General features: G+C 33.0%; 1 protein-coding gene across 4 annotated transcripts in view; it reads right to left on the bottom strand.

The window, feature by feature from the left end:
* Nucleotides 1-3004: 3004 nt before the first annotated feature.
* Nucleotides 3005-26802, bottom strand: part of LOC109098623 (intermediate filament family orphan 2-like) — a 32602-nt gene continuing 8804 nt past the window's right edge. Inside the window, exons 2-10 of one of the 4 annotated variants that reach the window (XM_042766866.1) lie at nucleotides 17402-17462; nucleotides 14616-14711; nucleotides 13981-14040; nucleotides 11295-11465; nucleotides 10689-10828; nucleotides 8170-8351; nucleotides 7527-7618; nucleotides 7302-7426; nucleotides 3005-5556 (exon numbers count right to left, since the gene is read on the bottom strand). In XM_042766866.1, the coding sequence (XP_042622800.1) occupies nucleotides 5451-5556; nucleotides 7302-7426; nucleotides 7527-7618; nucleotides 8170-8351; nucleotides 10689-10828; nucleotides 11295-11465; nucleotides 13981-14040; nucleotides 14616-14711; nucleotides 17402-17462 (1033 nt within the window). In that variant the 3' untranslated portion in view covers nucleotides 3005-5450. The remainder of the gene's footprint in view (nucleotides 5557-7301; nucleotides 7427-7526; nucleotides 7619-8169; nucleotides 8352-10688; nucleotides 10829-11294; nucleotides 11466-13980; nucleotides 14041-14615; nucleotides 14712-17401; nucleotides 17463-26802) is intronic. The other 3 variants (XM_042766867.1, XM_042766869.1, XM_042766870.1) reach the window with 3 other exon arrangements.

Raw genomic sequence — 26802 nt, 5'->3', positions numbered from 1 at the left:
TAAAAATAAAATAAACTAATAAAGCATTAAATAGTAAATAAAAATGTAAATCATGAAATTCATAAATTATTATCAAATTATTAAAATTTAAAAAAAAATTATTATCTGTGATTTACGTGAACACACGCTGTACATTTATGGCTTTAAAAATAAACACTAATTAAATATGGTTTTCTTAAACAGAATCATTATGAGCAAAATAAAAAGGACCTCAACAAAGCAAATTAATCAATTACATTTATTTATTTATTTTTTTTGACCCCAGCACCAAATACATTCATTATTTTAAACATACACCAGTAGCTCACACACCAGGAAAATTCATTTGCAGCAAAAACAAATAATAAAGACAACATATAAATGTTCTAATGTACCTATACTGATCATTTCAGATGTCAAAGTAATTATCATAGAAATAAAAAGAGAAGGATTTAGGCCACAGATGTTGCTAAAATCAGAAACTGATAATCATTCGTAGGCTTTCAGTAAAACCGGCTGATGCTGGTACGATGATGGGGGTCTAATGAACTGGTGTTGCTTTATTAGAAATTCCATATTCATTTCAAAAGTAATTGTGCAAAGTTATTGTGTACTCAGCTTGGCATTTGGGCAAAACCCGACTTCGCAGATCAGAACGGTCAAAATCTGAGCTCATACGGTCAAAACCCAAGAGAATGAAAACATCCCACTTGTTTCATCTTCTGTCTGATGAACTAAATAACATTTTCTGCTAATGACCGCATCTGATATTCTGTACATTCACTGATAAAGGCAAATCTTGATGTGAATGCAAAATGAAGGCAAAACATTAACCATTCTAAACTCATTGTGTGTTCCGCTCATTTTAACCCAGAGAGGATTTTCTTTTTCCTGAAAACCCTAGGTAGTGTTATCGAATTGGACTAAAATTGACTGACTTTGCTCACAGAGATGGTGTAACAACTAAAAATTTACCATAACAAAAATTTGATGTTAATTTTGTACTTTTGCTGTATTTTCCCCCCACCTTGTTATACTCGTGGTCTTCTTCAAAAAATGACCGGCTTACCAAAAATTCCTTAGAAATTTCCTCTCGTTATGCTATATTATTACCAAATATTGTATTCAATCTTTTTATCAACTTGTTTTGCTTGAATTAGAACAGGTTTGAGCTAATGCACTTGTTTTTGAGCAAACATTGACAGAATTACCCATAAATACTACTTTTTTTTACTCAAAAACAGAGGTGAATAAACTCAGTAAGTTCCAAAAAGAAACACAAAACCTTCACATAAGATTGATTCCAAGATTTAGTGATACTGGGTAGTAACTGATTACATGTAATCTGGATTACTTAATCAGATTCCACAAATTGAGTATAATATAGTCAGGTGACTATAATTATACAGGCCACACAATTAGTTTAACTTGACAGTTTTATGATTTAATTAATTAGCTTTTCATCACCTCAAGAACCTTGGTTTGGTGTAATGTAATGTAACTAAGAATGGAAAATATTTTCTTAAGAGTTAGGTCAAAAGTAAATTTACTCATAATACATGACCTAATATGTGTAATTCAACAGATTACGTTACTTATGAACTAAATTTTCCGTGATGTCATTTGCAATCAGTAACGGACTACAGTTTGTAAGTAATCTACCCAGCACTGGAGATTATAGCATAATGAGAGATTTACAAGCAATTTTTAAAATGCTGGTCATTTTTGACTGGGAACACCAAATTAGGTAAGAAAAACAGCATATTTTTTTGAAGATAAAATGTTAGGCCTGAAACATACTCTATGCAAATATAAGAAGTCAAATGCTACAAAAGCTCGATTTTGTGTTGTTGTGATCTGAAATGTATCGAGTATGTTTCTGGCTTTATGCTTATGATAGTTTGCACTATATGACCCCATCACTGCAGAAATTTTAACCTACATTTGATGCCATTTTGTGCTTTTCTTAAATTGACAAAAACACAAATATGATGACAGCATAACTTTCTCTTCCAGTTTCAATTAGTAAGTGCAACATTCAAGCACTTCTAAAAGACGTTTACCAACTCATACTTATTAAAGAAAAAAAACATGTAACACTTTTTTTTTTATTATTTCAGCATATGATTTTGTAATTCACCTTGTGATACTGCCCTGTTCCCATTTGTTTGTTTAAACCATACAATCGATTTTGAGAAGAGACATCTGACCCATGTTATGGATTCAGATTCAGACAAACAAAAGAGCTTGATTTCCACCATAAACAATAAAATATAGGCCAACAGTGTTTCAAAAGGCAAAGACTCCTAAGTGCATGTTTAATTTTCCCGGGAAAAACATCCAAATTAACCCTGGATACCCAGAACATTATAAAATCAGATGAATTTGATTTTGAATTGAATGATTTTTTTCCAATCTTTGATAAGTTAGGAAATCAAATACACAAACTAAATAACAAAATTTACAGATGATTTGATCATATATGATATCAACTCGAGCTAAATTAATATATTGTAAAACGAATAAACAAAAATGATGCCCACAACTTATTTACTATAAAAAAAAATTTTTAAACCCATATTGTGACCATATTTTGAGCTTATAATTACATCTTTGAGCTTAAAGTAAAATCACTGATCAATTAAAAAAACATAAAATTTCCCCGTATTTCAGATTAGTATGTTAAAAATAATATGTATAAACACAATTTTTAACCAAGGAATGTACACTACAGGTCAAACATTTGGAATAATTCATGTTTTTGATAGAAGTATCTTATGCTCACCAAAGCTGCATTTATTTGAGCAAAAATACAGTAAATTTTTTAAATATTGTGAAATATTATTACAATGTAAAATATTTTTTTTTTTGTAATATATTTTGTATTGTTATTTGTTTGTGTGTTTATGTTTGAATTTTATTCATCATTACTGCAGTCTTCAGTGTCACATGATCTTCAGAAATCATTCTGATATGCTGATTTGCTGCTCAAGAAACATTTCTGATTATTATCAATGTTGTGCTGCTTCATATGTTTGTGTTTTGATGAAATAAGAAGCAGGAGAGACTTCTTTCAAAAACATAAAAAAAAAAATCTTAATTCTTCCAAACATTTGACCAGTAGTGTATAAGCTAAAAATGCTGATTATAAAGAGCCAAAAAAGACCAAGAAAGACAAACAAAAAGGCCATTATATTAACAAACCATATCCACGAAAACAAACCTGAATCTGTATGGAACAGTGGCCATTGTGAGGGCTTAATGCAAAATCATATAATCTAATAATTTTTGCATCTACATATATTTATAGACATGGGTATAATTTCAGATACACCTAAAATGGTCTATATACAATCATAACCTCCACCTGAAAACTCTCCTAACTATATAACCTAACAAACAAACTGCTTAGACATCAAGAAAGTCCTCATACAATCAACAAAATATATATCTGATCATTTCCCCCACGATTATAATGAGTGCTTTAGAAAGAAGTGGAAATGCAGTAAGGCCATCCAAAATGAACCTGCAATGTATATATAGGCACATAGTTCTTTAATATTTGAGATATTGATGTGTGTAACCCTTAAAAAAGCTTTAATCATCATTGGTTGCTGCTTAAAATGATGGGACACTGTTCCACAGATTCTGCCATTAAGTGTGTAAACATTAAAACATGTGAACGTAGTGCATAACACATGAAATCGCCGAAGGCAAATCAAACCCAGCTAACAGGGAACGTTTTGCTAATGTTCTGGCAAAGTTCTCAACACATGTTCTTTCAGTAACGTTAATAGAATGCTTGTTTAAAGTTATCTGGTTTTTAAGAATGTTTTCAAAACTTTTTTTTTTTTTTTAATGTTTCAGTTTTTTAAATGTTACTACTTGTTTCAGAAGGTTCCGAGAACATTCAAAAGTAACATTTACATAATGTTTGCAAAATCAGAAAATGGAATGTTCTTTTAACGTTTGCATAACCAGAAAAAAAAAGAAAAGGAAAAAGAAAAATAAGGTAAAAAAAAAAAAGTTTTAAAAAGTTTTAACCTTCTGGTGCTCCTTTTTGGGCAGTCAAAAATGATCTAATTATTATTATTTTTTGTTCCAATTAAATTAATGTACTATATTTTAATTCGATAATGTTTTTATTTCATATTTTGTATTTTTAGGGGATATTTATGCAGTAATTATAATCCATTTATTTATGTGTTTATTTACCAGTTTTGACCACAGACCTAAAAATAACATTTCCAGCTTAAACTGTCGTAAATCTTGAACGCTTTGGAACAGAAAGTTTGGTCTCTTTCTAAAAGAAGGCACTCCGCAGATTATTGTTGAAGTGAAAAAAAAATAAACTTTAAGAAAAATTATAGACGTTTAACTTTATTGTTACAATAAATATTTTCCAAAACATGTTTTACTTTTAAACTGCAATATAATTAAAACCATAATTGTAAACAAGTTGTGTTCCATTTTTGAAGTTGATATCACAAAAAATAAGAGAGCTTTCAGTAAGAATTTCTTTGAGCGCAGTACCAAACATTTCCACTAGATGAAATTCGCTTCCCATTCATTTCCAATGCCGACATTTTTGACCGCAAAAAGTACAAGTGGGACTATTTTTTTCACAACCATTTAAGCTTTTTGAATCATTTCCATATTTAATTTTATTTTTTTCACATAGCAAGTGCCAAAACCTTTCCCAAGATTCATTCCATTCTGATGAAGTAAAAAATTATATATAAAAAAACATAATATGTGGGTGAAAAATGGCTGAAGAGCACCAGAGGGTTAAAACATTTTGTGGAAAACTGGACATTTTGATTTGTTTAGAAATAACACTTTCAGAACCAACTGGGAACATTAGCAAAACATTCTTAAGAGTGTATTTTTGTTAGCTGGGAAAACACAGATCACAAAATAAGGCAGATTGCATAGAACATGAGCTTTTTCCACATTCACCAACTGGGTTCGGGGCTTAAAGGCCAAAACGTTGCTGCAGTAAACTGTTGATTTCTGAAATAGTTTTTAGAAAAATAAAAAGCCACAAATATTAAGGAACTCATTCTGATGTGTTCGATCGCTGTGAGTTCAGTCCGTTTTGGTCTGATTGGCTTTCAGTCTTGTGTATCACTCACACTGTGTGAACGTTTTCCGGTTTCTTATCGAGATTTGGGGTTTGATCAAGTGTATTGTGTTATGTATTTTAGCTGGGATTGATCTGATTCGTAGTTAGGCTGTCCCGTGACAGCTGTGGCACCGTGTGACGCATCAATATTGATTTTGAAGCACAGAAACAACCCTCATCAACTCCGCCCCACTCTGACACGGAGACGTTAAAGCACCTACAGGATTTGGGGTTTGTGGGAGTGGGCTCTGTCCCTCAGTGTAATGCCATTGGCCGATTGCTGGGAGGCCCGAGAGCTGATTGGAGCTCGGTGGGGGGAAGAAGGCGGGGCCAGACTGGGCAGGTATCAGCTGATTGGCCCCTCCATCTCTCCGTCCTTGTCCGACTCATCTTGTATCTCGTCAGTGTTCCCTGAGTCGCTGCTCGCAGATGAGCTGATGGAAAGAGAATTTCTGAAAGAGAAAGAGAAGATGATTAAAATCCACATAAAAAGCCCTCATTCTCAGGAAACGCTGCCATTCGTGTCTGCAGGACTTACTAGTGATCAAATGAACATGGAAAATCTCACTAAAATTAAAACAAGGAAATATTTTCATTACTGGAAATAAAATAACATAAAAAGCTTAATGCTTAGAATGAAACTTAAAAACCTTAAACTTAAACTTTATGTATTAAAATGACTAAAACTGAAATTAAAATGAATAAAAACATTTAAAAAAATACTACAAATGACACAAAAATACTAAAACTAACTAAAATGAAAATGAAAACTTATTCATAATAAGAAACTATATTATATATTATATTATGTTAACTATAATATATAAGTGATACTAAAACACTGTATCCCACAATGCAGTGCGCTCAACTTGAACCACTTGTGTGATGAATGAATATCAGCCGTGATTTATGGCATCTCTTTGATTGCACTTCTAAACGTCACATTTTAGCACAAAAATGGCACCAAAATATTAATTATATATTTTTAAAATCAAGTTATGCAAGCTATGACAGTGATCTGTGTTTGTGTTTTTCATTCTAAAGGCATTTATATACAAAATTTAAATAAAAAATGTCAAAATGACCACAATAATTTCCACATGCAACATCATGAGGTCATTTAACATTTATTGGGACAAAGCTGAAAAACAAGATATAAGCTGCCATTATATTTTAATTTGTTATGTGGGGGATTTTAAAATTTTAAATTCTAAAAATGTGATTTCTAGACCTGATTGTAATTAAAATTACAAAAACAAAATACAGCAAAAGCTGTAATATTGTGAGATATTTTTATTATTTAAACTGCTTACTATTTGAATATATTTTAAAATGTAATTTATTCCTGTGATGCAAAGCTGAATTTTCAGTATCATTACTCCAGTCTTCAGTGTCACATGATCTTCAGAAATCATTCTAATATGCTGATTTGCTGCTCAAGAAACATTTATTATTATTATTATTATTTAAAACAGTTAAGTACATTTTTTCAGGATTCTTTGATGAATAGAAAGATCCAAAGATCAGCATTTATCTGAAATAAAAAGCTTTTGTAACATTATACAATATACCATTCAAAAGCTTGGAGTCAGTATAATTTTTATTTTATTTTTTAGGGGGAAAAAAATTATAGAAATTAGTACTTTTATTTAGCAAGGATGTTTTAAATTGACAAAGTGATGACAAAGACATTTTTAATGTTACAAAATATTTCTATTTCAGATAAATGCTGTTCTTCTGAACTTTCTATTCATGAAAGAAACCTGATAAAATTATACGCAGCTGTTTTCAACATTATAATAATAAAAATGTTTCTTGAGCAGCAAATCAGCATATTATAATGATTTCTGAAGGATTATGTGATGAAAATTCATGATGATGAAAAGTAAGCTTTGCATCACAGAACTATATTATATTTTAAAATATATTCAAATAGAAAGCAGTTATTTTAAATAGTAAAATATACTGGTAGTATATATATGTGTATATATATATATATATATATATATATATATATATATATATATTTCTAATTTTCTTTTTTTTTTGGGGGGGTGGGGGATTGGATTGCTATTTGTGAGTAAGTTGTTAAAGTTATTGAAAGCTGTAGTTAAATTATTTATAATTATTTTATCTTATTATCTATTAGCAAACAGCCTTTAGTGAAGCTGCATTCTCTGAATGATGATGAAATCACCTGCCACCCTTGATCATTCTCCTGCACGTCTCCATCTGCACGTCCAGCCCTCGTTTCATGCTGCACATCTCCATGTACTCATGCAGATGTCTGTTCATGTCACTCTTAGCCGTGGCCAACTCCATCTGTGTGCCAGAGAGAGAGATCGAGACACATTCAGCTTCAGTAAGAGGACAAACACAATCACAACCAGTCCCAGTTTGGTTCAAACAAGCACATTCTAACCTCAATTTGTCCGATTGTCTTCTGATATTCCTGCTCTCTGGTCTTGAAAAGAGACTCGGTCTCATCGATGAGATTTCCCAGACTGCAATCCTGAGATATGTGACACACAACGGCTTATTTCTCTCATATTTACTCTCAATCTGTACAAATGTGCTGAGAACAACACTGATAAAAGAAGAAATTAATACATTTATTGAGCATTAAATTGATCCAGTAAAGATGCTACAAAAGATTTCTATTTCAAATAAATGCTGTTCTTTTGAACTTTCTGTTCTATTCTACACAAAAATATGAAGCAGCAACTGTTTTCAACATTGATAATAATCAGAAATGTTTCTTGAGCAGCAAATCATCATATTAGAATGATTTCTGAAGGATCATGTGACACTGAAGACTGGAGTAATGATGCTGAAAATTCAGATTTGATCACAGAAATAAATTACATTTTAAAATATATTCACATAGAAAACAGTTATTTTAAATTGATATAATATTTCACAATTTTACAGTTTTTCCTGTATTTTTAATCAGAAAAATGCAGCCTTGCTGAGCAGAAGAGACTTCTTTCAAAAACATTAAATAATCTTACGGAGAGAATTCTTTTGATAAGATTTGTTTATGTTTGGTTTTTGTAAATTTTGTTTGTGTTGTGTGTCTCCGTTGGAGTCCGGTGTGTTGTTGGTGAGGCTGTAGGGCATGTTGTAGTTGGTGAAATCCTCCCATAGCAGCAGCGTATCATCACACTCCTCCCACGTCAAACTGTCACAGTCATCATCGATCTCAGACGTCTCCCGCCTAGCAACAAATGAGTTATCTGAACAATGTCTGCGTGTGAGGAAAAAGAATGGGACAGAAAGAGAGGAGAGAGAAAGAGCAGACAGTGAAGACAGTCACAGGACGAGAGTGAAGACAAGCACTAAACAGGACGGATACAGACACATACAGACGTACATGACGTTAAATGAGTCCCAAATCTGATTTTTCCCTCACTGTGAACATTTGCCCTCACATTTTCAACGTGACTTCAGTGTTTTGTTTTTTTTAAAGATTTATTATTAATTATTTTAAAGCATTCTTTAACCCTGTAAAAGCCAGACATTTGAAATTATAGTCAGAAAAAAAAAATAAGTTTGCTCATGTCTTTTTGTTGAGTATCATCTTCAATGCATTAAGATTTTATGGCTCATATAATATTATTCAGTAAGAATAAAGAGGAAAAAACAGCTCAGTTTTATTCAGAGGTAAAAAATATGCAATTTGGTGCAAATGCTGATATTTACATGGTTAAAAGGTTCTGATAGCTTGTAATGTAAATCAATGAGATCTTTATAACAGTATAACAGACTACTTACATAAAATGATATAAATATCAGCTGTCACTTTGTATCTCCCAATAACATGTCTTAGTAAAAATAGTTTTATTATCAATGCTCTGTAGTTTTAAAACATATAATGCAATGCCATGTTGATTGAGAGATGAACAAATAAATGTTGCTCAAAAGCCTGATGATCAAATTTGATAAATTTTTACGACTTTGTGAAAAAAAGATATCTTATTGCATGGATAATCGAGTAAACCTAAGTTTCTTCAGTACAGTAAGTGTTCCTCTTGAAATATTACTAATAATATAAAAGTTATTCTTACATTTACTTTATAAAAATCAGTAGATTTCACAGCAAAAAGACACATAAACCACAACCTGACGGTGGATGTTTTTTTTTTACACATATATTAAATTTAAAAGGCGTTTTACTTGCATGTAGTAGATTGTGTGCAACAGGCTTTCAGACAAGTTTTGTGTAATCATCAAATGATACAGTAGGCTTTATAGGGTTAAAGAAGTGCTCCGCCTGAAAAACATTTGATTTCATTACTGTTTTAGTCATTTGCAATTAATTTAATTAATCATTCATTTGAGTCAGTAAACTTAGGTTGTTGTCTGAAAAAAATTAGGTGCTATTACAGTTTTTATAATTCGCTTTGGTACTATTTTAACAAGTAAGGTGCATATTTTCAAAACTCTTCCAAACTGATTACACTTGTAACATCGCGAGTCATTCTTTTAAAAACTGATCTCATGCTTTCATTACAATTACACATATTTTCATCCACAAAATCACTGTTTCAAAACATAAGCTTATTGTAATATATATTGAGAACATTTGATTTAATCACTGAAACACAACTGTATGATCTTCTTTCAATTTAGGACTTTTAACAATGAGTTCAGTTCAAGAGCAAACAATGCAAGATACATTTTTCAAATCTCATTTGTTTCTGAAATAATGACAGTAATACAGGCAATAACTGTCATGTTAGAACATACACTTATATAACCTCACTTGCATAACTCACGTAAAATCCATAATGTTTGTAAAAGTATTTATCCAGTGTGTTATCAAAAGATGAAGGTCTGACATGGCCATAAGGTTTTGTGCTAGAACAGAGTTTACTGTCAGTGTAGTAAATGTCCTCACTGTGCCATATTCTTTTCAGAACTTTTCAGATGAAGAGTGAGTTATAATAATGTGCAGTCTTTACCATGGTAATGCCTCTATATACAATATCACATGGCATAATGTAATGTAAAATGCTGTATTTGATGCTATCTGTCTCCCTTCTTTTGATTTTTCTTTATAAAGACATCTCAATTATAAATATATTACCAACGAACATAGTTTTGGCCATGACACTATTATTCAAGATGCAACATTGTGTTTTTTGGAGTGAAATATTTATTGAAGTTTTAACTTCTTCTTTTTTTTTCATGCATGTCAAATTAGACATTTTGCAGTCAAGACCGGAGTATGATATGAGCCATATTTCAAACAGTTGCATGTGAAGAACCTTAAAAATATCAGATTTGGGGAGAAAATCAGAGTCAGGCACTTTGGCTTGCGCTACAATAGCTAGGTGAAAGTGCGAAAGTGAGAATCAGTAAGAAAAAGAAAAGAAAGATTTGGTTTATGTTGTCATGAAATTGGAGTGGAGATTGATTTTCATTAATTACGCATGGAAAAAGAGCAGCCTGCACGTTCCCCCCAATTTGCTTTTGTCTGCCTGCAATTCTTTGCATCACCACTTGGTGCCGCCAGAGTAAGCATGAGATGATCTGAAATCTCAGGCTGAAACCTGAATGTGTTTTGGTGGTGAGGACTCACAGGTGGTTGAGCATGCGTTTCATCTCGTCTGTGATGTTGAACGGGACGTCCTCCTCCGAAGTGCTGGCATCTGCATCCATCTCTGAGCTTTCCTCATCCGATACTGGCTTCTTCTCCTTCTTTTTGCACACCACAGCCGTCTGAAATACACAGACAGATTAGGGGTGTGTGATACTGACATAAAATGTCGACTTGATTTTTCATGTGATTTTTTTTCGATAACAATAATTAATATGTTTTTATGCTGGTACCCTGGCTGGTTTAGGTCTGTCATGGATAAATAAATATGACACAAACTGCCAATAAATGGCAGCAAGTAAAGAATGACTGAATGGCGGATTCATTTAGTCTATGAATAGATCATTGAATCATTGACTCAAATGATTTGTTCAAAGACAAAGAAAAACACCACAGTGTTGCTCTGAGACGCGTTAATGTTCTGCTCCAGCTTTGTTTGGAACTATTTTCATTGGTGAAACAGAGAAAATATATTTTGCTTTCATAACTTGAATTATAGTGGCATTCTAACTCTAATAGGCTTCCTCATGCATGCTTCAAGACATCTCAAGATGTGTTTTTGTTTGTTTTTTGGTTAGTTTTCCCCACCCTGTCTGCTGGCGCTCTGGATGGACTGACGTTGAACATCTTGGACATGTCCTCTGAGTTCCTCTGCTGGGCCACGTCACACAGTTTGGCCGTGATGTCGATTCTCCTGCAGATGTCCATGTCCACCTTCATGGCTTTCTCCTGAATCTTGGTGTCAAGGTCGGACATTTGCTAAACAAAGATTCAAGCAGGGTTAGAAAATCAAAAGGAAATGATTTCTGTACAAACAATGAGTTTATGATGCTGGAGAAACAACATCAGATTTGTGCTTAGTCAGGATGGATGTTTGTTTTCAAAGTCTGATCTATGAACATCAGTAGTTTTTAAAAAGCAATAGTCACTTTATTCTTACGCTCACGCCTCTAGATTTACATGAAGGCAATGTACACACTGCAAAATTGGGTTATGTCAATATTTCATTGAACAGCTGTATTTATTAACAGGTGTGACTCTCGAATTGTCCATAATGAACCATATACTGTCTGTATGAGCATGTAAACAAAGTCAATCCCCTTTTTTATTAGCCATAGTGACAATGACCTTATTTAAATATCAAATATGGTCCAATTGATGAGTAAGTTAAAATATTAAGTTGCTTATTTTAAAAATAAATATTTTTAAAAAATATAAAAAATATATAAAAAAAAATATATAACAAATATAAAAAATAATTGTTCATATAAAAAAAAGTTTAAAAAAGTTGTTGTTTTTTCAATTAAAAATTTATGTTAATATTTTTAAATAAAAAACTTTAAAAAATGTATTTAAAAATTAAATTGTAATAAAAAATAGAATCAATAAATATTGTAAAATAGAATAAAATAAATATAAAATTTAAATAAAATTTTTTATATAATTTTTATAAATAAAAACAAATGTAAATATTTTAAAAACACGTTTAGATCACTTAAAATATACCATAAATAAAAAAAACTAATCGTTCAGTTTGGTTCTCTACACACCACAAATAAAAATTAAAATTCAAAAGAAACTAGTATTGTCACTAAGAGAATTTTTCAGGAGTGAAATGGTTTGGAAAATGTAGTTGTTGAATGTAAAAAACTGAATGGAGTGTTTTAACAGTATCAAGTGACAAGTGTATTTAACTGCAATGTGTGTGTGTGTGTGTGTGTGTGTGTGTGTGTGTGTGTGTGTGTGTGTGTGTGTGTGTGTGTGTGGCCATAGTGTGTGTGTGTTTTTGTGTTTGTGTGTGTGTGTGTGTTTTTCTCTTAAGAAAAACTACCAGTGCTACAGGATCGTGCTAAATCATTATAATCTCTACTGAACATCAGTTATGAGCTACAAACAACTCATCAGTCATCAATCAATGTCATTACACACAGACACTCAGACCAACAAGTTAGTCTTGTGGTAAATCCACAGGCACACAACAAACATGAGCGGTTATTTCACCTGAAGGCCTCGTGAGAAACAGTTGCTCTGATTTATTTGTTCCGCATTGAGAAGAGGAGGAGGCCGAGCAACAAAAAGATTGAGGTAACGCCGCCACAGAATAAAAAAAGAAGCAAAGTCTCACAATTCTGCTTTAAGTTTATGTTGAGTTTATGTCTCAAAATTCTGACTTTACTCACACTTCTGAGAAAAAAAAAGTTAGAATTTCGGACTTTTCTTCTAAGAATTGTGAGTTTATTTCACACAATAAAACTTTTCTTCTCAGAATTGTGAGATAGAAATCAAATTCTGAGTTTATATTCAAAAAAGAGAAGTCATATTCCAGGTTCATAACTTACAATTACCATGTATATAAAAATGCAGTTCTGAGAAGAAAAGTCCAAAATTCTCACTTTTTGTTCTCAAAAATGTGTCAAGAAAAAAGGTAGAATTGTGAGAAAGTCACAATTACCTTTTTTATGAGATATAAACTTGCAATTGTGAGAAAAAAGTCAGAATTGTGAGATTTTTATCAATCAAGCAATTTTACACAATTTATATTTTTTTCAAGTTCATATCTCACAATTTGGACTTTTCTTCTCAGAATTGCTAGTTTATATCTCTCAAATGCAAGTTATATACTTATATGCAAAAAGAGTTTATATCACTCAGTTCTGACTTTTTCCTCCGAATTGCAAGAAAAGTCTGAATTGACCCTTTGCAGAGAGTTTGATTGACAGGTGATCTGACCAATCATAATGCAGAATCTGCCACATTGTCCGACAAATAAACCAGACAGGGGAGTAGATTAACTTCAGTGGACTTGAACTTGAAAAATGGTGTGTTTTGACATCTTTGCGAGGGTTGAAACGACACCTTCTGATGTTCACTCATGTTTATTTTGTGCTATAACTAGTAGTAAAGAGGACGAGATGATGAACCGAGGAGCTACACGATCTGTCACAACACATTAAAGAACCACAAAATGCTATTTATTGTTTGAATTTCCTAAAAAAAAGACCAAATTTGAAAGCTGAGACTTTGTTTCATGCCAAAAGTAACCTGCTCTGTCTTGCCTGTCGTCGTCTTTGCTCCACGATGTATTTTATGGGATAAAAAGTCGTGAGAGTTATGAGATAAAAAGTCGTGATTCCTGTTTTCATTTTTTATTCCATGGCGGAAATTAGCTTCCTTCGAAACAGATGCAAATTAAACAAATCAGGGCAATTGTTTTTCCTCATTAAGTTCAGTCCACTCAGTGCTTTCACAGATCACGTCTTGCATTCTCGCTTACTTTCAGGTCCAGGATTTTCCTCCGGTTTTCTACAGCTCTAGAGTGGCTCCGTCCGCCAGCCTTTATGATAAATAGCGATTTCAGTTCACAGCTTTTATTGCTCCAAATGACACCCGAGTGAATGACTGGCTGACAGATGAAGCGAAGATGAGTAACTCTAAACATTAAGCCGTCAATTCAGGTGACATCTGGATAAACGGTTTATTCATTCCTCACCATCTAGATCAGCCGGTACAAATCGAAGGCGTGTATGCGTGAGATAATGATATAATAACAATGAGACTCAAAACAGAGCTCTGTTTGTGTGTGTATTGTCTCTGTGTTTCTGCCTGAGGGAAAAAGAGCCAAATAAAGCCGAGCGAGTTTCATGGAAAATAACCATGTCACAGGGTTTACTTTGGAGTTAAAACCCTATTAAAACCTGATTGAACTCAGATCCTTATTAGATGTGGTAAAAACATCATCTATCATCCATGGACTGAAAACACATCCTTATGCTGTGATCTGAAGATGTGATAAAACAATACAGTTATACTGATCTTCATAATGAATACAAATAGATTTGGACTTTTTTTCTCATAAGCAAATGTCTCAGTCTCTGTGATATTTTGGGCTCTAGATATGGAAATACTCACATCGCTCATAAGGCTCTTGAAGACCACCAGTTCAGCTTTCAGTCTTTCGACGTTCTCGTTCAACTCGTCCTGAACGGCTTCGGATTCGTTTACGTTCTGAACACACACAAACACGAACATAAGAAAACATGAACACACAAAGCAACATGAGAATACATGAAATAGTCTGTATGATGACACCTCACTCAAGCGCTCAGGGTTTAGACGGTTAGTTTGTTCTAGTTAGTTGGTACGTTCAACCACACCATCTAGCAGGAAAAAACATCACTGACAAACATTAAAAGTAGTCATATACATACCGTCCAAAACAAGTCTCTTCTGCTCACCAAGGCTGCATTTATTTGATCAAAAATGTGATAAAAAAACAGTAATATTATTTCAATTTAAAGAAGGTGTTTTCTATTGGAATATATTTATTAAAAATGTAATTTATTCCTGTGATCAGATCTGAATTTTCAGCATCATTTCTCCAGTCTTCAGTGTCACATGATCTTCAGAAATCATTCTAATATGTGTATTTGCTGCACTGAAAACAGTGGTGCTGCTTTATATTTTTGTGGAAACTGATTAATTTTATTTTCAGGATTTTCTGATAAATAGAAATGTCAAAAGAACAGCATTATAAAAGTCTTCACTGTCACATTTGATCTTTTCAAAATTTGATTATATTTGATTACGTTTAAAATATAAATTGTATATATTCAATTAGATATTCATAAATATTATTTTTATAATTTGTACATTTATTTAAATTGATGCTCCATTTTTTGTATATAAGCATCTATAGTACACTATATCATATATATATATATATCTATATATATATATATATATATATATATATATGCATACACATGCACACATACTATATATATATATTTTACCAGTGCCCAATGTGGAAGATTTTTAAATAACACGAAATTGACTTGTTTCTGTTAACAGAAAGCTTTCTCCTGATATTCTAGACCTTGATTTGGCTTTATTAATAAAGCTTACAGACAGATCTTCATGTTAACTGCCATTAACACACACTTTCTGAAAAAAAAAAAAAAAGGTACGAAAGCTGTCACTGGGATGGTACAAATATTAATACCATACTATTAATACTAATATGTACCTTTAAGGTACTGATATGCACCTTTAGGGGTAAATAAGGTACAAAAGTGTAGCTTTTGGAAAGATACCACCCCAGTGACAGCTTTTGTACCTTTTTCTGGGAGCGCATGATGCCAGTGCAGCCTGAACACAGCACACACTCTCTCCCGTCTAATGAAATCCCCACCGCGGCGGCGCTGAAGGTTGGAGAGGAAATCCATACAACTCAGGGCAGTTTGGGATCTCTGGGGATGCTTCTCTCCTCTGCAGGTTTGCTGACCCATAATCCAACACAAACACAGATGCAGCCGTTTATTGATTTTCCCGCTGCATCAGCAGAGGATGGATCTCACACCTGCAGCGGGTTTCTGGGGGAATGTGGCGAGTTTGAGACTGACATGGATGCGGCACTGGGCCACGCGGACATATTTAAACACTCAAACTCTTAAATGCATCCCATTTACAGCCTTGACCCCATTTGTTTGAGTACACACACACACAGAAACACACACACACACACACGCACACAGTCATTTATATTTGCTCAGATCACATGTGTGAAAGGTTACTCATCGTGTATTTTAGCATGGACACACTCACATACTTAATAGGGGTCATTTCAAGGAGCACCAGATTTAATTTTATCATATGCGGTTTAGGATGTTTTGGGTGGTTGCTTATTATTTAAACTTGAACTTTTCTCAAATCTCTGACTTTTGATTGCAGATTTGAATCAATATGAGCACAAACTGAGACATTGTTTAGAGGAGAAACATAAGAATCCATACAGCAAAATTAGTTGTTAAATTAAAAAAAAAATACCAAACCTTATATTGTTAATATGTTAAAATATATCAATATATTTTGATAAATTTTACTTACTTATATTTTCTCGTATACCTTCTGGCTATTTTAATATATATTTTAAATATATTTATACTGTGCAAAATACTTCGCACATGCATTTACTCAAAATGTATTTTCTTGCCCCTTTGAAGTATGTTTTCTAATATTTTCTAATGCATTTAATGCAAATATATGTGCATTGTTTTTACAAATATATTTTGCATTCACCCAAAATGTATTTTAAGACTGGAAATGGTTTAAAATATTTTTCATGTCCTCTGAAATGTTTTTAAATATATTTCCTCGGATAGTTTCTATGTACATTTTATTTTTTATGTACATTTATTTTATGTAAATTTAGCAATAATTCAAAATGTATTTTATGCCCCATGAAGTGTTTTCTTATATTTTTCAATATATTTTCTCATATATTTTCTGTCCATTTTATATATAAAAAAATTTTTTCAATGTAAATATATGTATATACTCAAAATACATAAAAATATACATTGTGCATCAATTTTTTTTTTTTTTTTGGAAATGTATTTTGGCATTTAAAGGTTTAAACAAAACCGTCCTGAAAAGTCTCCATTTATTGTGCATAGGAGAAACGCTTGAGAAGATCTTATTTGTGCTTTGCATTTGGGCAACAAACGTGTTGAATACGACCCCTTTAACTGTATAATGTCAGCATGTTCTCCTGCATCATGGATCTGGATGTGGACACTCATGTCATAGGTTTCAGCTACAAGTTTGTCAAGTGAAAAACCCACGTCATATAAATGGCAAATATAATTAGTATCACAGTGCGAGAGTCTAGACGGCTGGAGCGCAGGTGAGCTCACCTCCTGCAGCGTCTGCACCATTGACTCCATCTGTTCTCTTCTCGACAGCTCCTCCTCCCATCTGCAACACACAGGACACACCTCTGATGAGTCTATGTGTCATTTTATATCATGGGAACAGTGCACAGTTATGTTATTAAATGACAACTTTGCTGTCCTTTGGTGGAGAATCCAATGAATTAAATACCTCTACACAAATGAAAGCGAATTCATCTGTTATCAGTGCAACCGATTTCCATTATGTCCCAAACAGCAAAAAATATATATATATTTTCAAATATATTAGTGCAACAGATACACATTATGTCCCAAACAGCAAATATTTTTTAATAAAATAAAATATATTTAATATTTTAAATATATTTAAACCCAATGAAATACATTCACATGTCACATTTAAAATGTCTCAACTCATAGTAGGATATTCCTATATGTGACCCTGAAGCACAAAACCAGTATTAAGTCTCTGGGTATATTTGTAGCAATAGACAAAAATACATTGTATGGGTCAAAATTATTGATTTTTCTTTTATGCCAAAAATCATTAGGATATTAAGTAAAGATCATGTTCCATGAAGATATTTTGTAAATTTCCTACCGTAAATATATCAAAACTTAATTTTTGATTAGTAATATGCATATCTAAGAACTTCATTTGGACAAATGTAAAGGCGATTTTCTCAATATTTAGATTTTTTTTTTTGCACCCTCAGATTCCAGATTTTCATATAGTTGTATCTCAGCCAAATATTGTCCTAACAGACCATAAATCAATGGAAATATTATTTATTCGTCTTTCAGATGATGTATAAATCTCAATTTTGAAAAATTGACCCTTATGGCTGGTTTTGTGGTCCGGATATGTAAATTTTTATATTTCTGAAATATATTTTGGTTTATGAAAGTTTAAAAGTAAATTTCAGTTTCAAAACACTGCTTACAACATATGTTTAGCACACTGTATATTTAAAATTGTGGCCTTTATTTATTTTTTGTTTGTGAGGTATTGCTTGCAATAAAACAAATGACTTAAGGCAATAAATAATTTGTTTTAAAGACCATCCATTCTGATTGGATGCATCACCTTTTAAGTTTAATCAATCAATTATCATTTTGCTTCATTTATATTTATGCATTTAACACATGCTTTTATCACAGAGGCAACAACATTTGTAGTATACAATGCCAGGTTTATTAGAAAGCTCAAGTTACCTTTATTTCTTTAATGCTTTATACAAAACAGATTGTTTTAAAGCTGCTTCACAGTAATAAAGAGGAAAATAACAGAATCAGTGATGCAAACTTCAGCTCTAAAAAGACAACAGTGTCATTATTCAGCTCACAGTGTTAATTAACATAAAGCAGTCCTGCCCAATGATAGCCATGCAGATGATTCATATTGTGTGTTTTAATATGCGGACAAAGGCTCATCTGTTCCCTTTCGGTCTCATTGATCGTTGAGCTCAGGAATCCTCCGGTAAACCCTGGGCTGTGCTCCGCTGGCGTCTGTGGTCTGTGTGCCCATCCCAAGGTGTCTGGGATGGGCCAGATCTGTAACCCAATACTGCGTTCTGACAGACCAAAGGGTGGACTTATGGGATTGATTCTTTATAGATATAAACTAATTCATCATCACCTGAAATACAGCAAAAATGTACTTATTCTTATGTGACGCCATTAGGAATTTGTTAAATTAAATCAATAAATTATATTTAAATTCTATTCTATTCTATTCTATTTAATATACATATAATTAAATAGGATAGAATTATAAATAATGAATTTATAATATTATTTCATTTAAAAAATAATAAGGATATTATTATGGAAGCTTGTCTCTGCCACTGAATAAAAACATATTATAATATTATTATAATATTATAATTATATTATCTACAATTATACAATTATATTTTCAGGAATTTTGTGTTATAAAGTCAGAATTGTGAGTTTATATCTCGCAAAAATTTTGTCAATTGTCAATTAGCTAACTCTTTTTATCTTGTATTCAGTGGCGGAAACAGGCCTTCCATATATTATTTGATTTGGGGTCAGTATTATTTATTTTTAAGACATTTTATACCTAGAATACAATTTTATACTTTGAATAATTCTATTTAGTGAGGATGCATAAGACACTACTTTCAAAAACATGCTTTGGTTGGCTTACATTATAATAATAATAATTATTAATATTATTAAATAAAATGTATTATAAATCACTATATAACATGGTTAGGTTATTGTGTATTCTGTGGTCTCTGTTTGGTTTACAGTAACCTGTAATGTAAATTAAAATCAGGAAATGACAAACCACAACTCAGAGAAATGCTTCTGAAAGCACTTGAACCATTACTTAAATCTGTACATCTGTTGCTTAAAGCCTGCAAACTATGACTGACAGCTGTAAAGAGGCAGTTAATCAAACGTGTAAACAGAATTGCAGAACAGCTCTGTGTGCCGGAAGGAATCTTTCTACAGACCATCAAATCATTTCTGAGGCATCACTCCCTGTTACTACGGCAACGCTTGAGACCAGCACTAAAATAGCGCATTGAGCAGATGAAGCACTCGATCACATTTACTGCCGGCTCTGAGCCGCTTCACCGTTACTACGGTGAGGTAAACAGTACACACTCACACCGCAGTGCTGCTGAATGAGACACAGGTCTATAAAGGACACAGCCATGTGATGTCAGCATACTAATTAGGGCTCTTGAGTGAGTGAAGTGGAAACTTTCCCTTAAGACACACACACACACACACACACACACACACACATGCGCTATCAAACACACATAAAAGACACTTCAGGAAATCGCATGCTATCACAAAACACACCGCAGACCTTTGCTTTCCTGTTGTAGCAGAAAACACACTTAAAACCAAGGAAACCTCTGAACAATGAGAAAAACAGTATCTTATCTATCTATCTATCTATCTATCTTAACCCAATAACCTGCTAACCTTCTGTACAGTCAGATCTGTGAAGCTGCTGCTGGTCACTGTATTCTCTCTCTCTCTCTCTCTCTCTCTCTCTCTCTCTCTGTCTGTGTCTGGACTGATGCTGACTGAACGCTGTTCCTAAAGTGCTGGTGTGTGAATCACACTGCTGCTGCTGCAGAGCTCTGCAGGTCACTGGAGTTCATCAGCCACATCAGCCAATCACAGCACAGCACAGCGCATCACTTCCTGCTGGATGCAGGGTGGCTTTAGCAGTGATGCAGAGGACAGAAGGACACAATCTGATCACAGTGGACAGTCTGGACCTTTGTATAGGGGTAAAGAGAGTCTTACTGTCATTAGAATACATAATTAAGCTCATGAACATTTAAAAATATGAAAATAGCATTTTCATATTTCCACATAATAATTATCTTTAACAGATCTGAAAAGACATGCAGATCAGATTTCAGATATGTGATATGTATCAGTATTCAGTTTATATTTATATGAAGCTTTATTTTTTCCCCCACAGGCAGAAACTGCAGTGGTGCAGCAGCAAAAATAGTCTGCCATCAGGATCAAGGTATTATTCATCATATGAGGTATTTAATTTCCAAAATTAGAGTTTTGTGGCTTTTAGTCCATGTCTGTTGGCATGAAAGGAGGCATTAAATGTTCATCAAAGAATCCTGAAAAAAAGATCACAGTTTCCACAAAAATATTAAGTAGTTGAACTGTAATAATAATAATCTGAAATGTTTCTTAAGCAGCAAATCAGCATATTAGAATCATTTCTGAAGGATCATGTGACACTGAAGACTGGAGTAATGTTGCTGGAAATTCAGCTTTTATCACAGGAATAAATTACACCTTAAAATATATTTACACAGAAAAGACTTATTTTAAATTATAACAATATTTTACTGTTTTTACTGTATTTTTGATCAAATAAATGCAGCCTTTATTGAGCATAAGAAACTTCTTTTAAAAACATTAAAAAATCTAACAGAATGGTAGTGAACGTTTAAATTGTACAGAGTTTGCTTCTGACCAGGGACCAAAAATGCAGGTGTTTATGTAAACTTAAGGTTATTTAAAAACACAATAAGTTCCTTCTCATTGGTAAAGATGAATCACTTTCAGTTCTCCAGAACAACGAGTGAGGAGTGATTTTAACCCAGTAACACTGAACCTAAACCCAGGAATGAAAACAAAAGGACTAGTTCACTCCCAAATCCCATAATGATATTTATCTTTTCTTGTCTATTCTATTCTTGAAAAGGGGAAAAAAAAACATTCTGTGTTAGACTAACTGAGACTTGTCATGGCACTTGTATACTGTTGTTGTTCTCTCGCTGGTCTGATTGCTTCTATTGTTCTCATTTGTAAGTCGCTTTGGATAAGAGCGTCTGCTAAATGATTAAATGTAAATGTAAATGTTTGAGAGGCTAATATAGACCGTACAAGGTCAAGTCAGCGCACAGATATCTCAAAAATTACAAATTGCACATAATTTGCCTCTTTTTTTGACTCTGTAAAGCTGGGAAGTGAAAATAGAGGAGGAAAATGCAATTGCCAAACTCATAAACATTAATTTCCCAGGAGGCCTTACTTCTTCCTATATATGCAAATATGACAGAGGCATATGCTAATGTCTTGTATATGGGAGGTAAAATGTTTATGGCCAGCTGTTTGCATCTACAGAGGTCTCATGGCTATAAAAGCCATTAGTTAAGGGTCTTACACAGCATTTCAGCTTAAACACTTAAAACAGCACAACCAGTTCCCTGACATTCTTTTCTGTGACACAAATGATTCTACTCGTCTCAGTTTATTCAATCGTGTGTTGACCAGTGATCCATCTCTGCTGAAATACTGCTGCATGTGCAGAAATAAAAGCGCGAGCCAATGCAGGAAATCAGCGATGTGTTTGTTTGTGAGTTCAGGGTCTGAATGATTAGCCTGAGATGCAGCGGACAGAACAGGTTTGTCTGCGCTCATTCACAGCAGCCTAATCAAAATCATAAATCACACACAGGTTCACATGCCATAATTTATCGCTAATCCTCTTTCCCCGGCGCGTTCACTGGTCCCTTCGTGACAGCCTCCGATGTCTTCACCATGTGGGTTTATTGCATGTTGTGTGCAAATATTTCACACTGATCATACTGTCCTCCAGAAGAGATGTGCAAGAGAGAGAGAGAGAATGAGAGGCACTATAAAATCTGTTTGATTACTTCCATAAATTCCATGTTTTCCGTTGTAATTTTTCTGGATTCTATTTTAATGTTTAATTAAATTTGAATAATCAAAAAGATATAATCATTTTAATTTATACAACTTAATTTAATAATTTATTACATTGTATTAATATTAATTATTATTATTACTTTGAGATGTGCATTCTACTGTTCAGGTTAAGTATGTTAACGTATGTTAAACCAAACTTTTAATTTCTGTTGCTGAATTCAGAAGTGCACACTAGCAAACTACTCCTTCAGAAATAGTCAGACGTTCTTTCTTGCATGAAAGACATTGTGTTTTGGCACTTGTATGCGGTTGCTAAGATGTTCTGGTTGCTAGATGGTTATAAGTGTGTTTTGGATGGTTGCGTCACATTTTCATCATCAGCCGGGTGAAAATCGGTAAAAACAAGCCACATGACTTGAGGTTTCATTCAAGTCTGAGTTACATGCCAAAGTTTAATACTCAGGATTAAAGGGTTTAACAAAAAACATGATCGACTGTAATTGTGCAGCTTGCCTTAACAAGAGCAATAATTATTTGCATAAGACCTGTAAAAAAGTTATGAACACGTGAGCAAGTCGAGGCAGAAAGCAGAAACCTCAAGAATCCCCTGGCTGCCACAAAAATGTTCCTTAAAGTGCTTCCAAGTAATAATTTCAAGTTATTAAAAAGGGAAATAAAGTTGCACAACCAAAGAACACTTACATAATTATGCGGAATACAAAACAGTTTTCAACCTTTCGTTGAACTGAATAGGGACAATACAGTAGATTTTTTTTCACTCACCCTAAGTAGGGCTAAAATGATTAGTCTAAATTATTAATGTCGACAATAAAAAATTGTCTTTCTCCTATAAAGCCAATATATATAGAATATGTATAATTAAAACTAACATACTGCAAAACCTGAATGATCATTCAAAGCCTATACGGATTAATCAGTGAAATAAGTGTTGATTAATCGTTCGACTACTCATTAGATTAATCGATCATCATAATAAGCATTTGTTGCTTTCCTAAACCTAATCAACTCAAATCTACATGATGACCTGTTGCTCAAAAATCATGCAGCACATACACATTTTAACAGAAACTACAACTGCAACTCAATTTAATCAAAATACACTCCTATGTTTGCATACTTTCTTTGAAACAGAAAGTTGAGGCAAGACATGTTAAAGACCTTTTTCTCTCTCTCTCTTGAGCCAGATATAAGCATAAGATACTTTCGCATTCTAGAAAGCATACTGGACAACATTCAGTACTATATATATATATATATATATATATATATATATATATATATATATATATATATATATAGGACTGAATGAATACATGAATCAGCTGATTTTCATGAGGCCTCTCTTCCTCCTGCAGAAACAGATCAAACGTCATGAATACAGCACTGCAAATAGAGTGAGAGAAAATAACCCACACCTCACAATGATCTGTGAGCGTATCAGTAACGGCCGACCGAGAGCCAAACATGCTACTACCCAGACCCTACTCTGAAGCTCCCTAACGAACTGCGTATGAAATGTGGATTCGATTTAAAGACTGATCTGTTAACACAACAACATCATATCTGACCTGTGAAAGCTCCATTCACAGATACTGCTGATAATCTGTGTGCTTCCCAAATTGCAGTAATAATATATATATATATATATATATATATATATATATCACGTTGTTCCTGTATGAATTTCTTTCAACTGAACACAAAAGAAGATATTTTAAAGGATGTTTGTAACCAAACAGTTGCTGTTAGCCATTGACTTCCATAGCATGGAAAAAATACCATGGAAGTCAATGGCTACCAGCAACTGTTTGGTTCCCAACATTCTTCAAAATATCTTCTCTTGTGTTCAACAGAAGAAAGAAACTCATACAGGTTTGGAACGACACAAGGGTGAGTAAATGATGGCAGAACTTTCATTTTTGGGTGAACTATCCCTTTAAGTCCTTCAAAACTATGCATAACAGGTTTTAGGGTGGTTCGCATTGTTCTTAACAACAGCTGAGACAAATTAACCTACTAAGGATATCTTGTGGCTTATGGTGTTATTGACAAGGGATTTAAAAAGACCTGAATCCAGGGTTCACTGCAGAGTGAAAAGCCTCGAGAGAGCTTTGGGTGCTGTTTCATTCACTAGAAGACGCCCAACACAAGCTCAGTCCAAAAACTAGGGTGTGATGCAAAAATGTGACATGAAAATGGCTCACGTGTGGATTTAGAGATGAAAACTAGGTATGCAGGCATGTGTGAAACAGGTGTGCACATTTAATACAACAACTGACACAGTCATAAAACATCTGAGCAGCTGGGATGTGATGATTTCTGCTTGGTTCTGATGGCAGGAAGAACTGAAAAACCAAAAATCATAGTTATGATATAATTACAAATACAGATAAATATAAATAATCTCATAAACTTTTAAAGGAAAGTAAAAAATGCTGCTGTATTTTTGCACAAACTTGTTCTGTATGTCAAAGTGATGTGATTGTTTTATGTTACCAATTTTGCATAATCTCAGTCCTATTGGTTTTAATATTAATATATATTTCATTTTTTATATATATTACAATATTAATATATTTTAATATTTATTTTAAAACTTTTTTTCGCAATGGCTCACAGGTTTGTTCTGATAGCAGAGAAAACAATGCTACATGCAACTAACAAATAATCATGCATTGTTAGGATATTAATATTTATGTAGATAAATATAAATAAATATCAACCTTTGAAACATGTTGAAAATGTTACTCTATCTTTGCACAAATTCATGTGCTACAAAGTAAACAATTTTGTTACAAATTTTGCATATTGTTGGGCCTTTGTGTTGTAATGTAAACTCTAATGTAAATCTTTCATAGATAGATATTTATAAAAAATATATATTATTATATAATAAATATTATAATTAATAATATGAAATATTTTTTATTATATTTTTGCTACATATATATATATATATATATATATATATATATATATATATATATATATATATATATATATATATATATATATATATATATATATATATATATATATATATATATATATATATATATATATATATATATATATATATATATATATATATATATATATATAAAATTATTTTTTTCATGATATTTTTAGGAGAAGATGCTGTTGTATTTCTCATGTGTCACAAAGTGATACATTTTCTTTTCATGTAAAAAATTTTTTGCACATTATTGGATTTTTTATTTTTAATTTTAAGGATATTTTGGTTTATTTTGTTACCACTGATGGGCTTCCAGATGTTCAGAAGGTGACAGCCTGCAGCTCGAGCCGGATGACAGACCATCACGGCTAATCCAACCTCCCGTCGGGCCCCCGGGGGCCTCACCACACCCAGCGTGTTCAGGAATGTGCCGGGATCTCCCACTAAACAAACTCATATTCCCGCCTGACCAGCAACTCCCTCTCCGTCACATTTCCCATCCATAATACACCTCAACGGCTTCAACATAAGCAAGGTGTGGCCACAAAATACTTTGCATGTCAAGTCCTATCAAACTTTCTCCAGAAAGAACACTTAATTGAGCTAATAGTTTGTTAGTGTAGCCAAGAACAGTTACATACAAGTCACTCCAGTGTGATAACTTGCATTGCCAACGCTCGGGGCGCTATTATTCATTGCAAAACCACTCCTCATCATAGGCGGAAAAACATTTACAGGGTTTTGTTCCAAAAGTTACAAGGCTTGTTAGGACTCATTGTGATATAACATAGATGTAAAGGGTTTGTTTTGTTAGCTTTAGCAACACCCAAAATACAAGGCGACGTTATCCTTTAGTTGACCCACAGTTTCTCAATTGTGCCTAAAAACGGTCATCAATGCAAGAGTAACAGGGATAATAACGAATTCTCTTTATAGAAGTGGAGTTGTAAAAGGTCGATAATGCATTAAAGCACACAAATTGGGTCTTTAAATCACCCAGAATTTAGCAAAAGGTTTTGAACTGAAGTGCCAGGATGCTGGACTTTAGGGTCTGGAAAGCCCTATGGGGGTGTGGATGACATATAACATTTTACACAGTAAGATACCACCCTTTCAAAGCCATTGCATAATATGCACACTTGATTGAACTCCACGTCATTGTGGCAATACCTTTCAATTATGCATCCACAAAGTACTAAAACAATCATTCATGGGATCAGATTAATTC

This window comes from Cyprinus carpio, chromosome A11 (genome assembly GCF_018340385.1).
Source record: "Cyprinus carpio isolate SPL01 chromosome A11, ASM1834038v1, whole genome shotgun sequence".
NCBI classification, from domain to species: Eukaryota; Metazoa; Chordata; class Actinopteri; order Cypriniformes; family Cyprinidae; genus Cyprinus; species Cyprinus carpio.
Note: the sequence above shows the minus strand (reverse complement) of the source record. Positions and strands in the feature narration are given on the sequence as shown.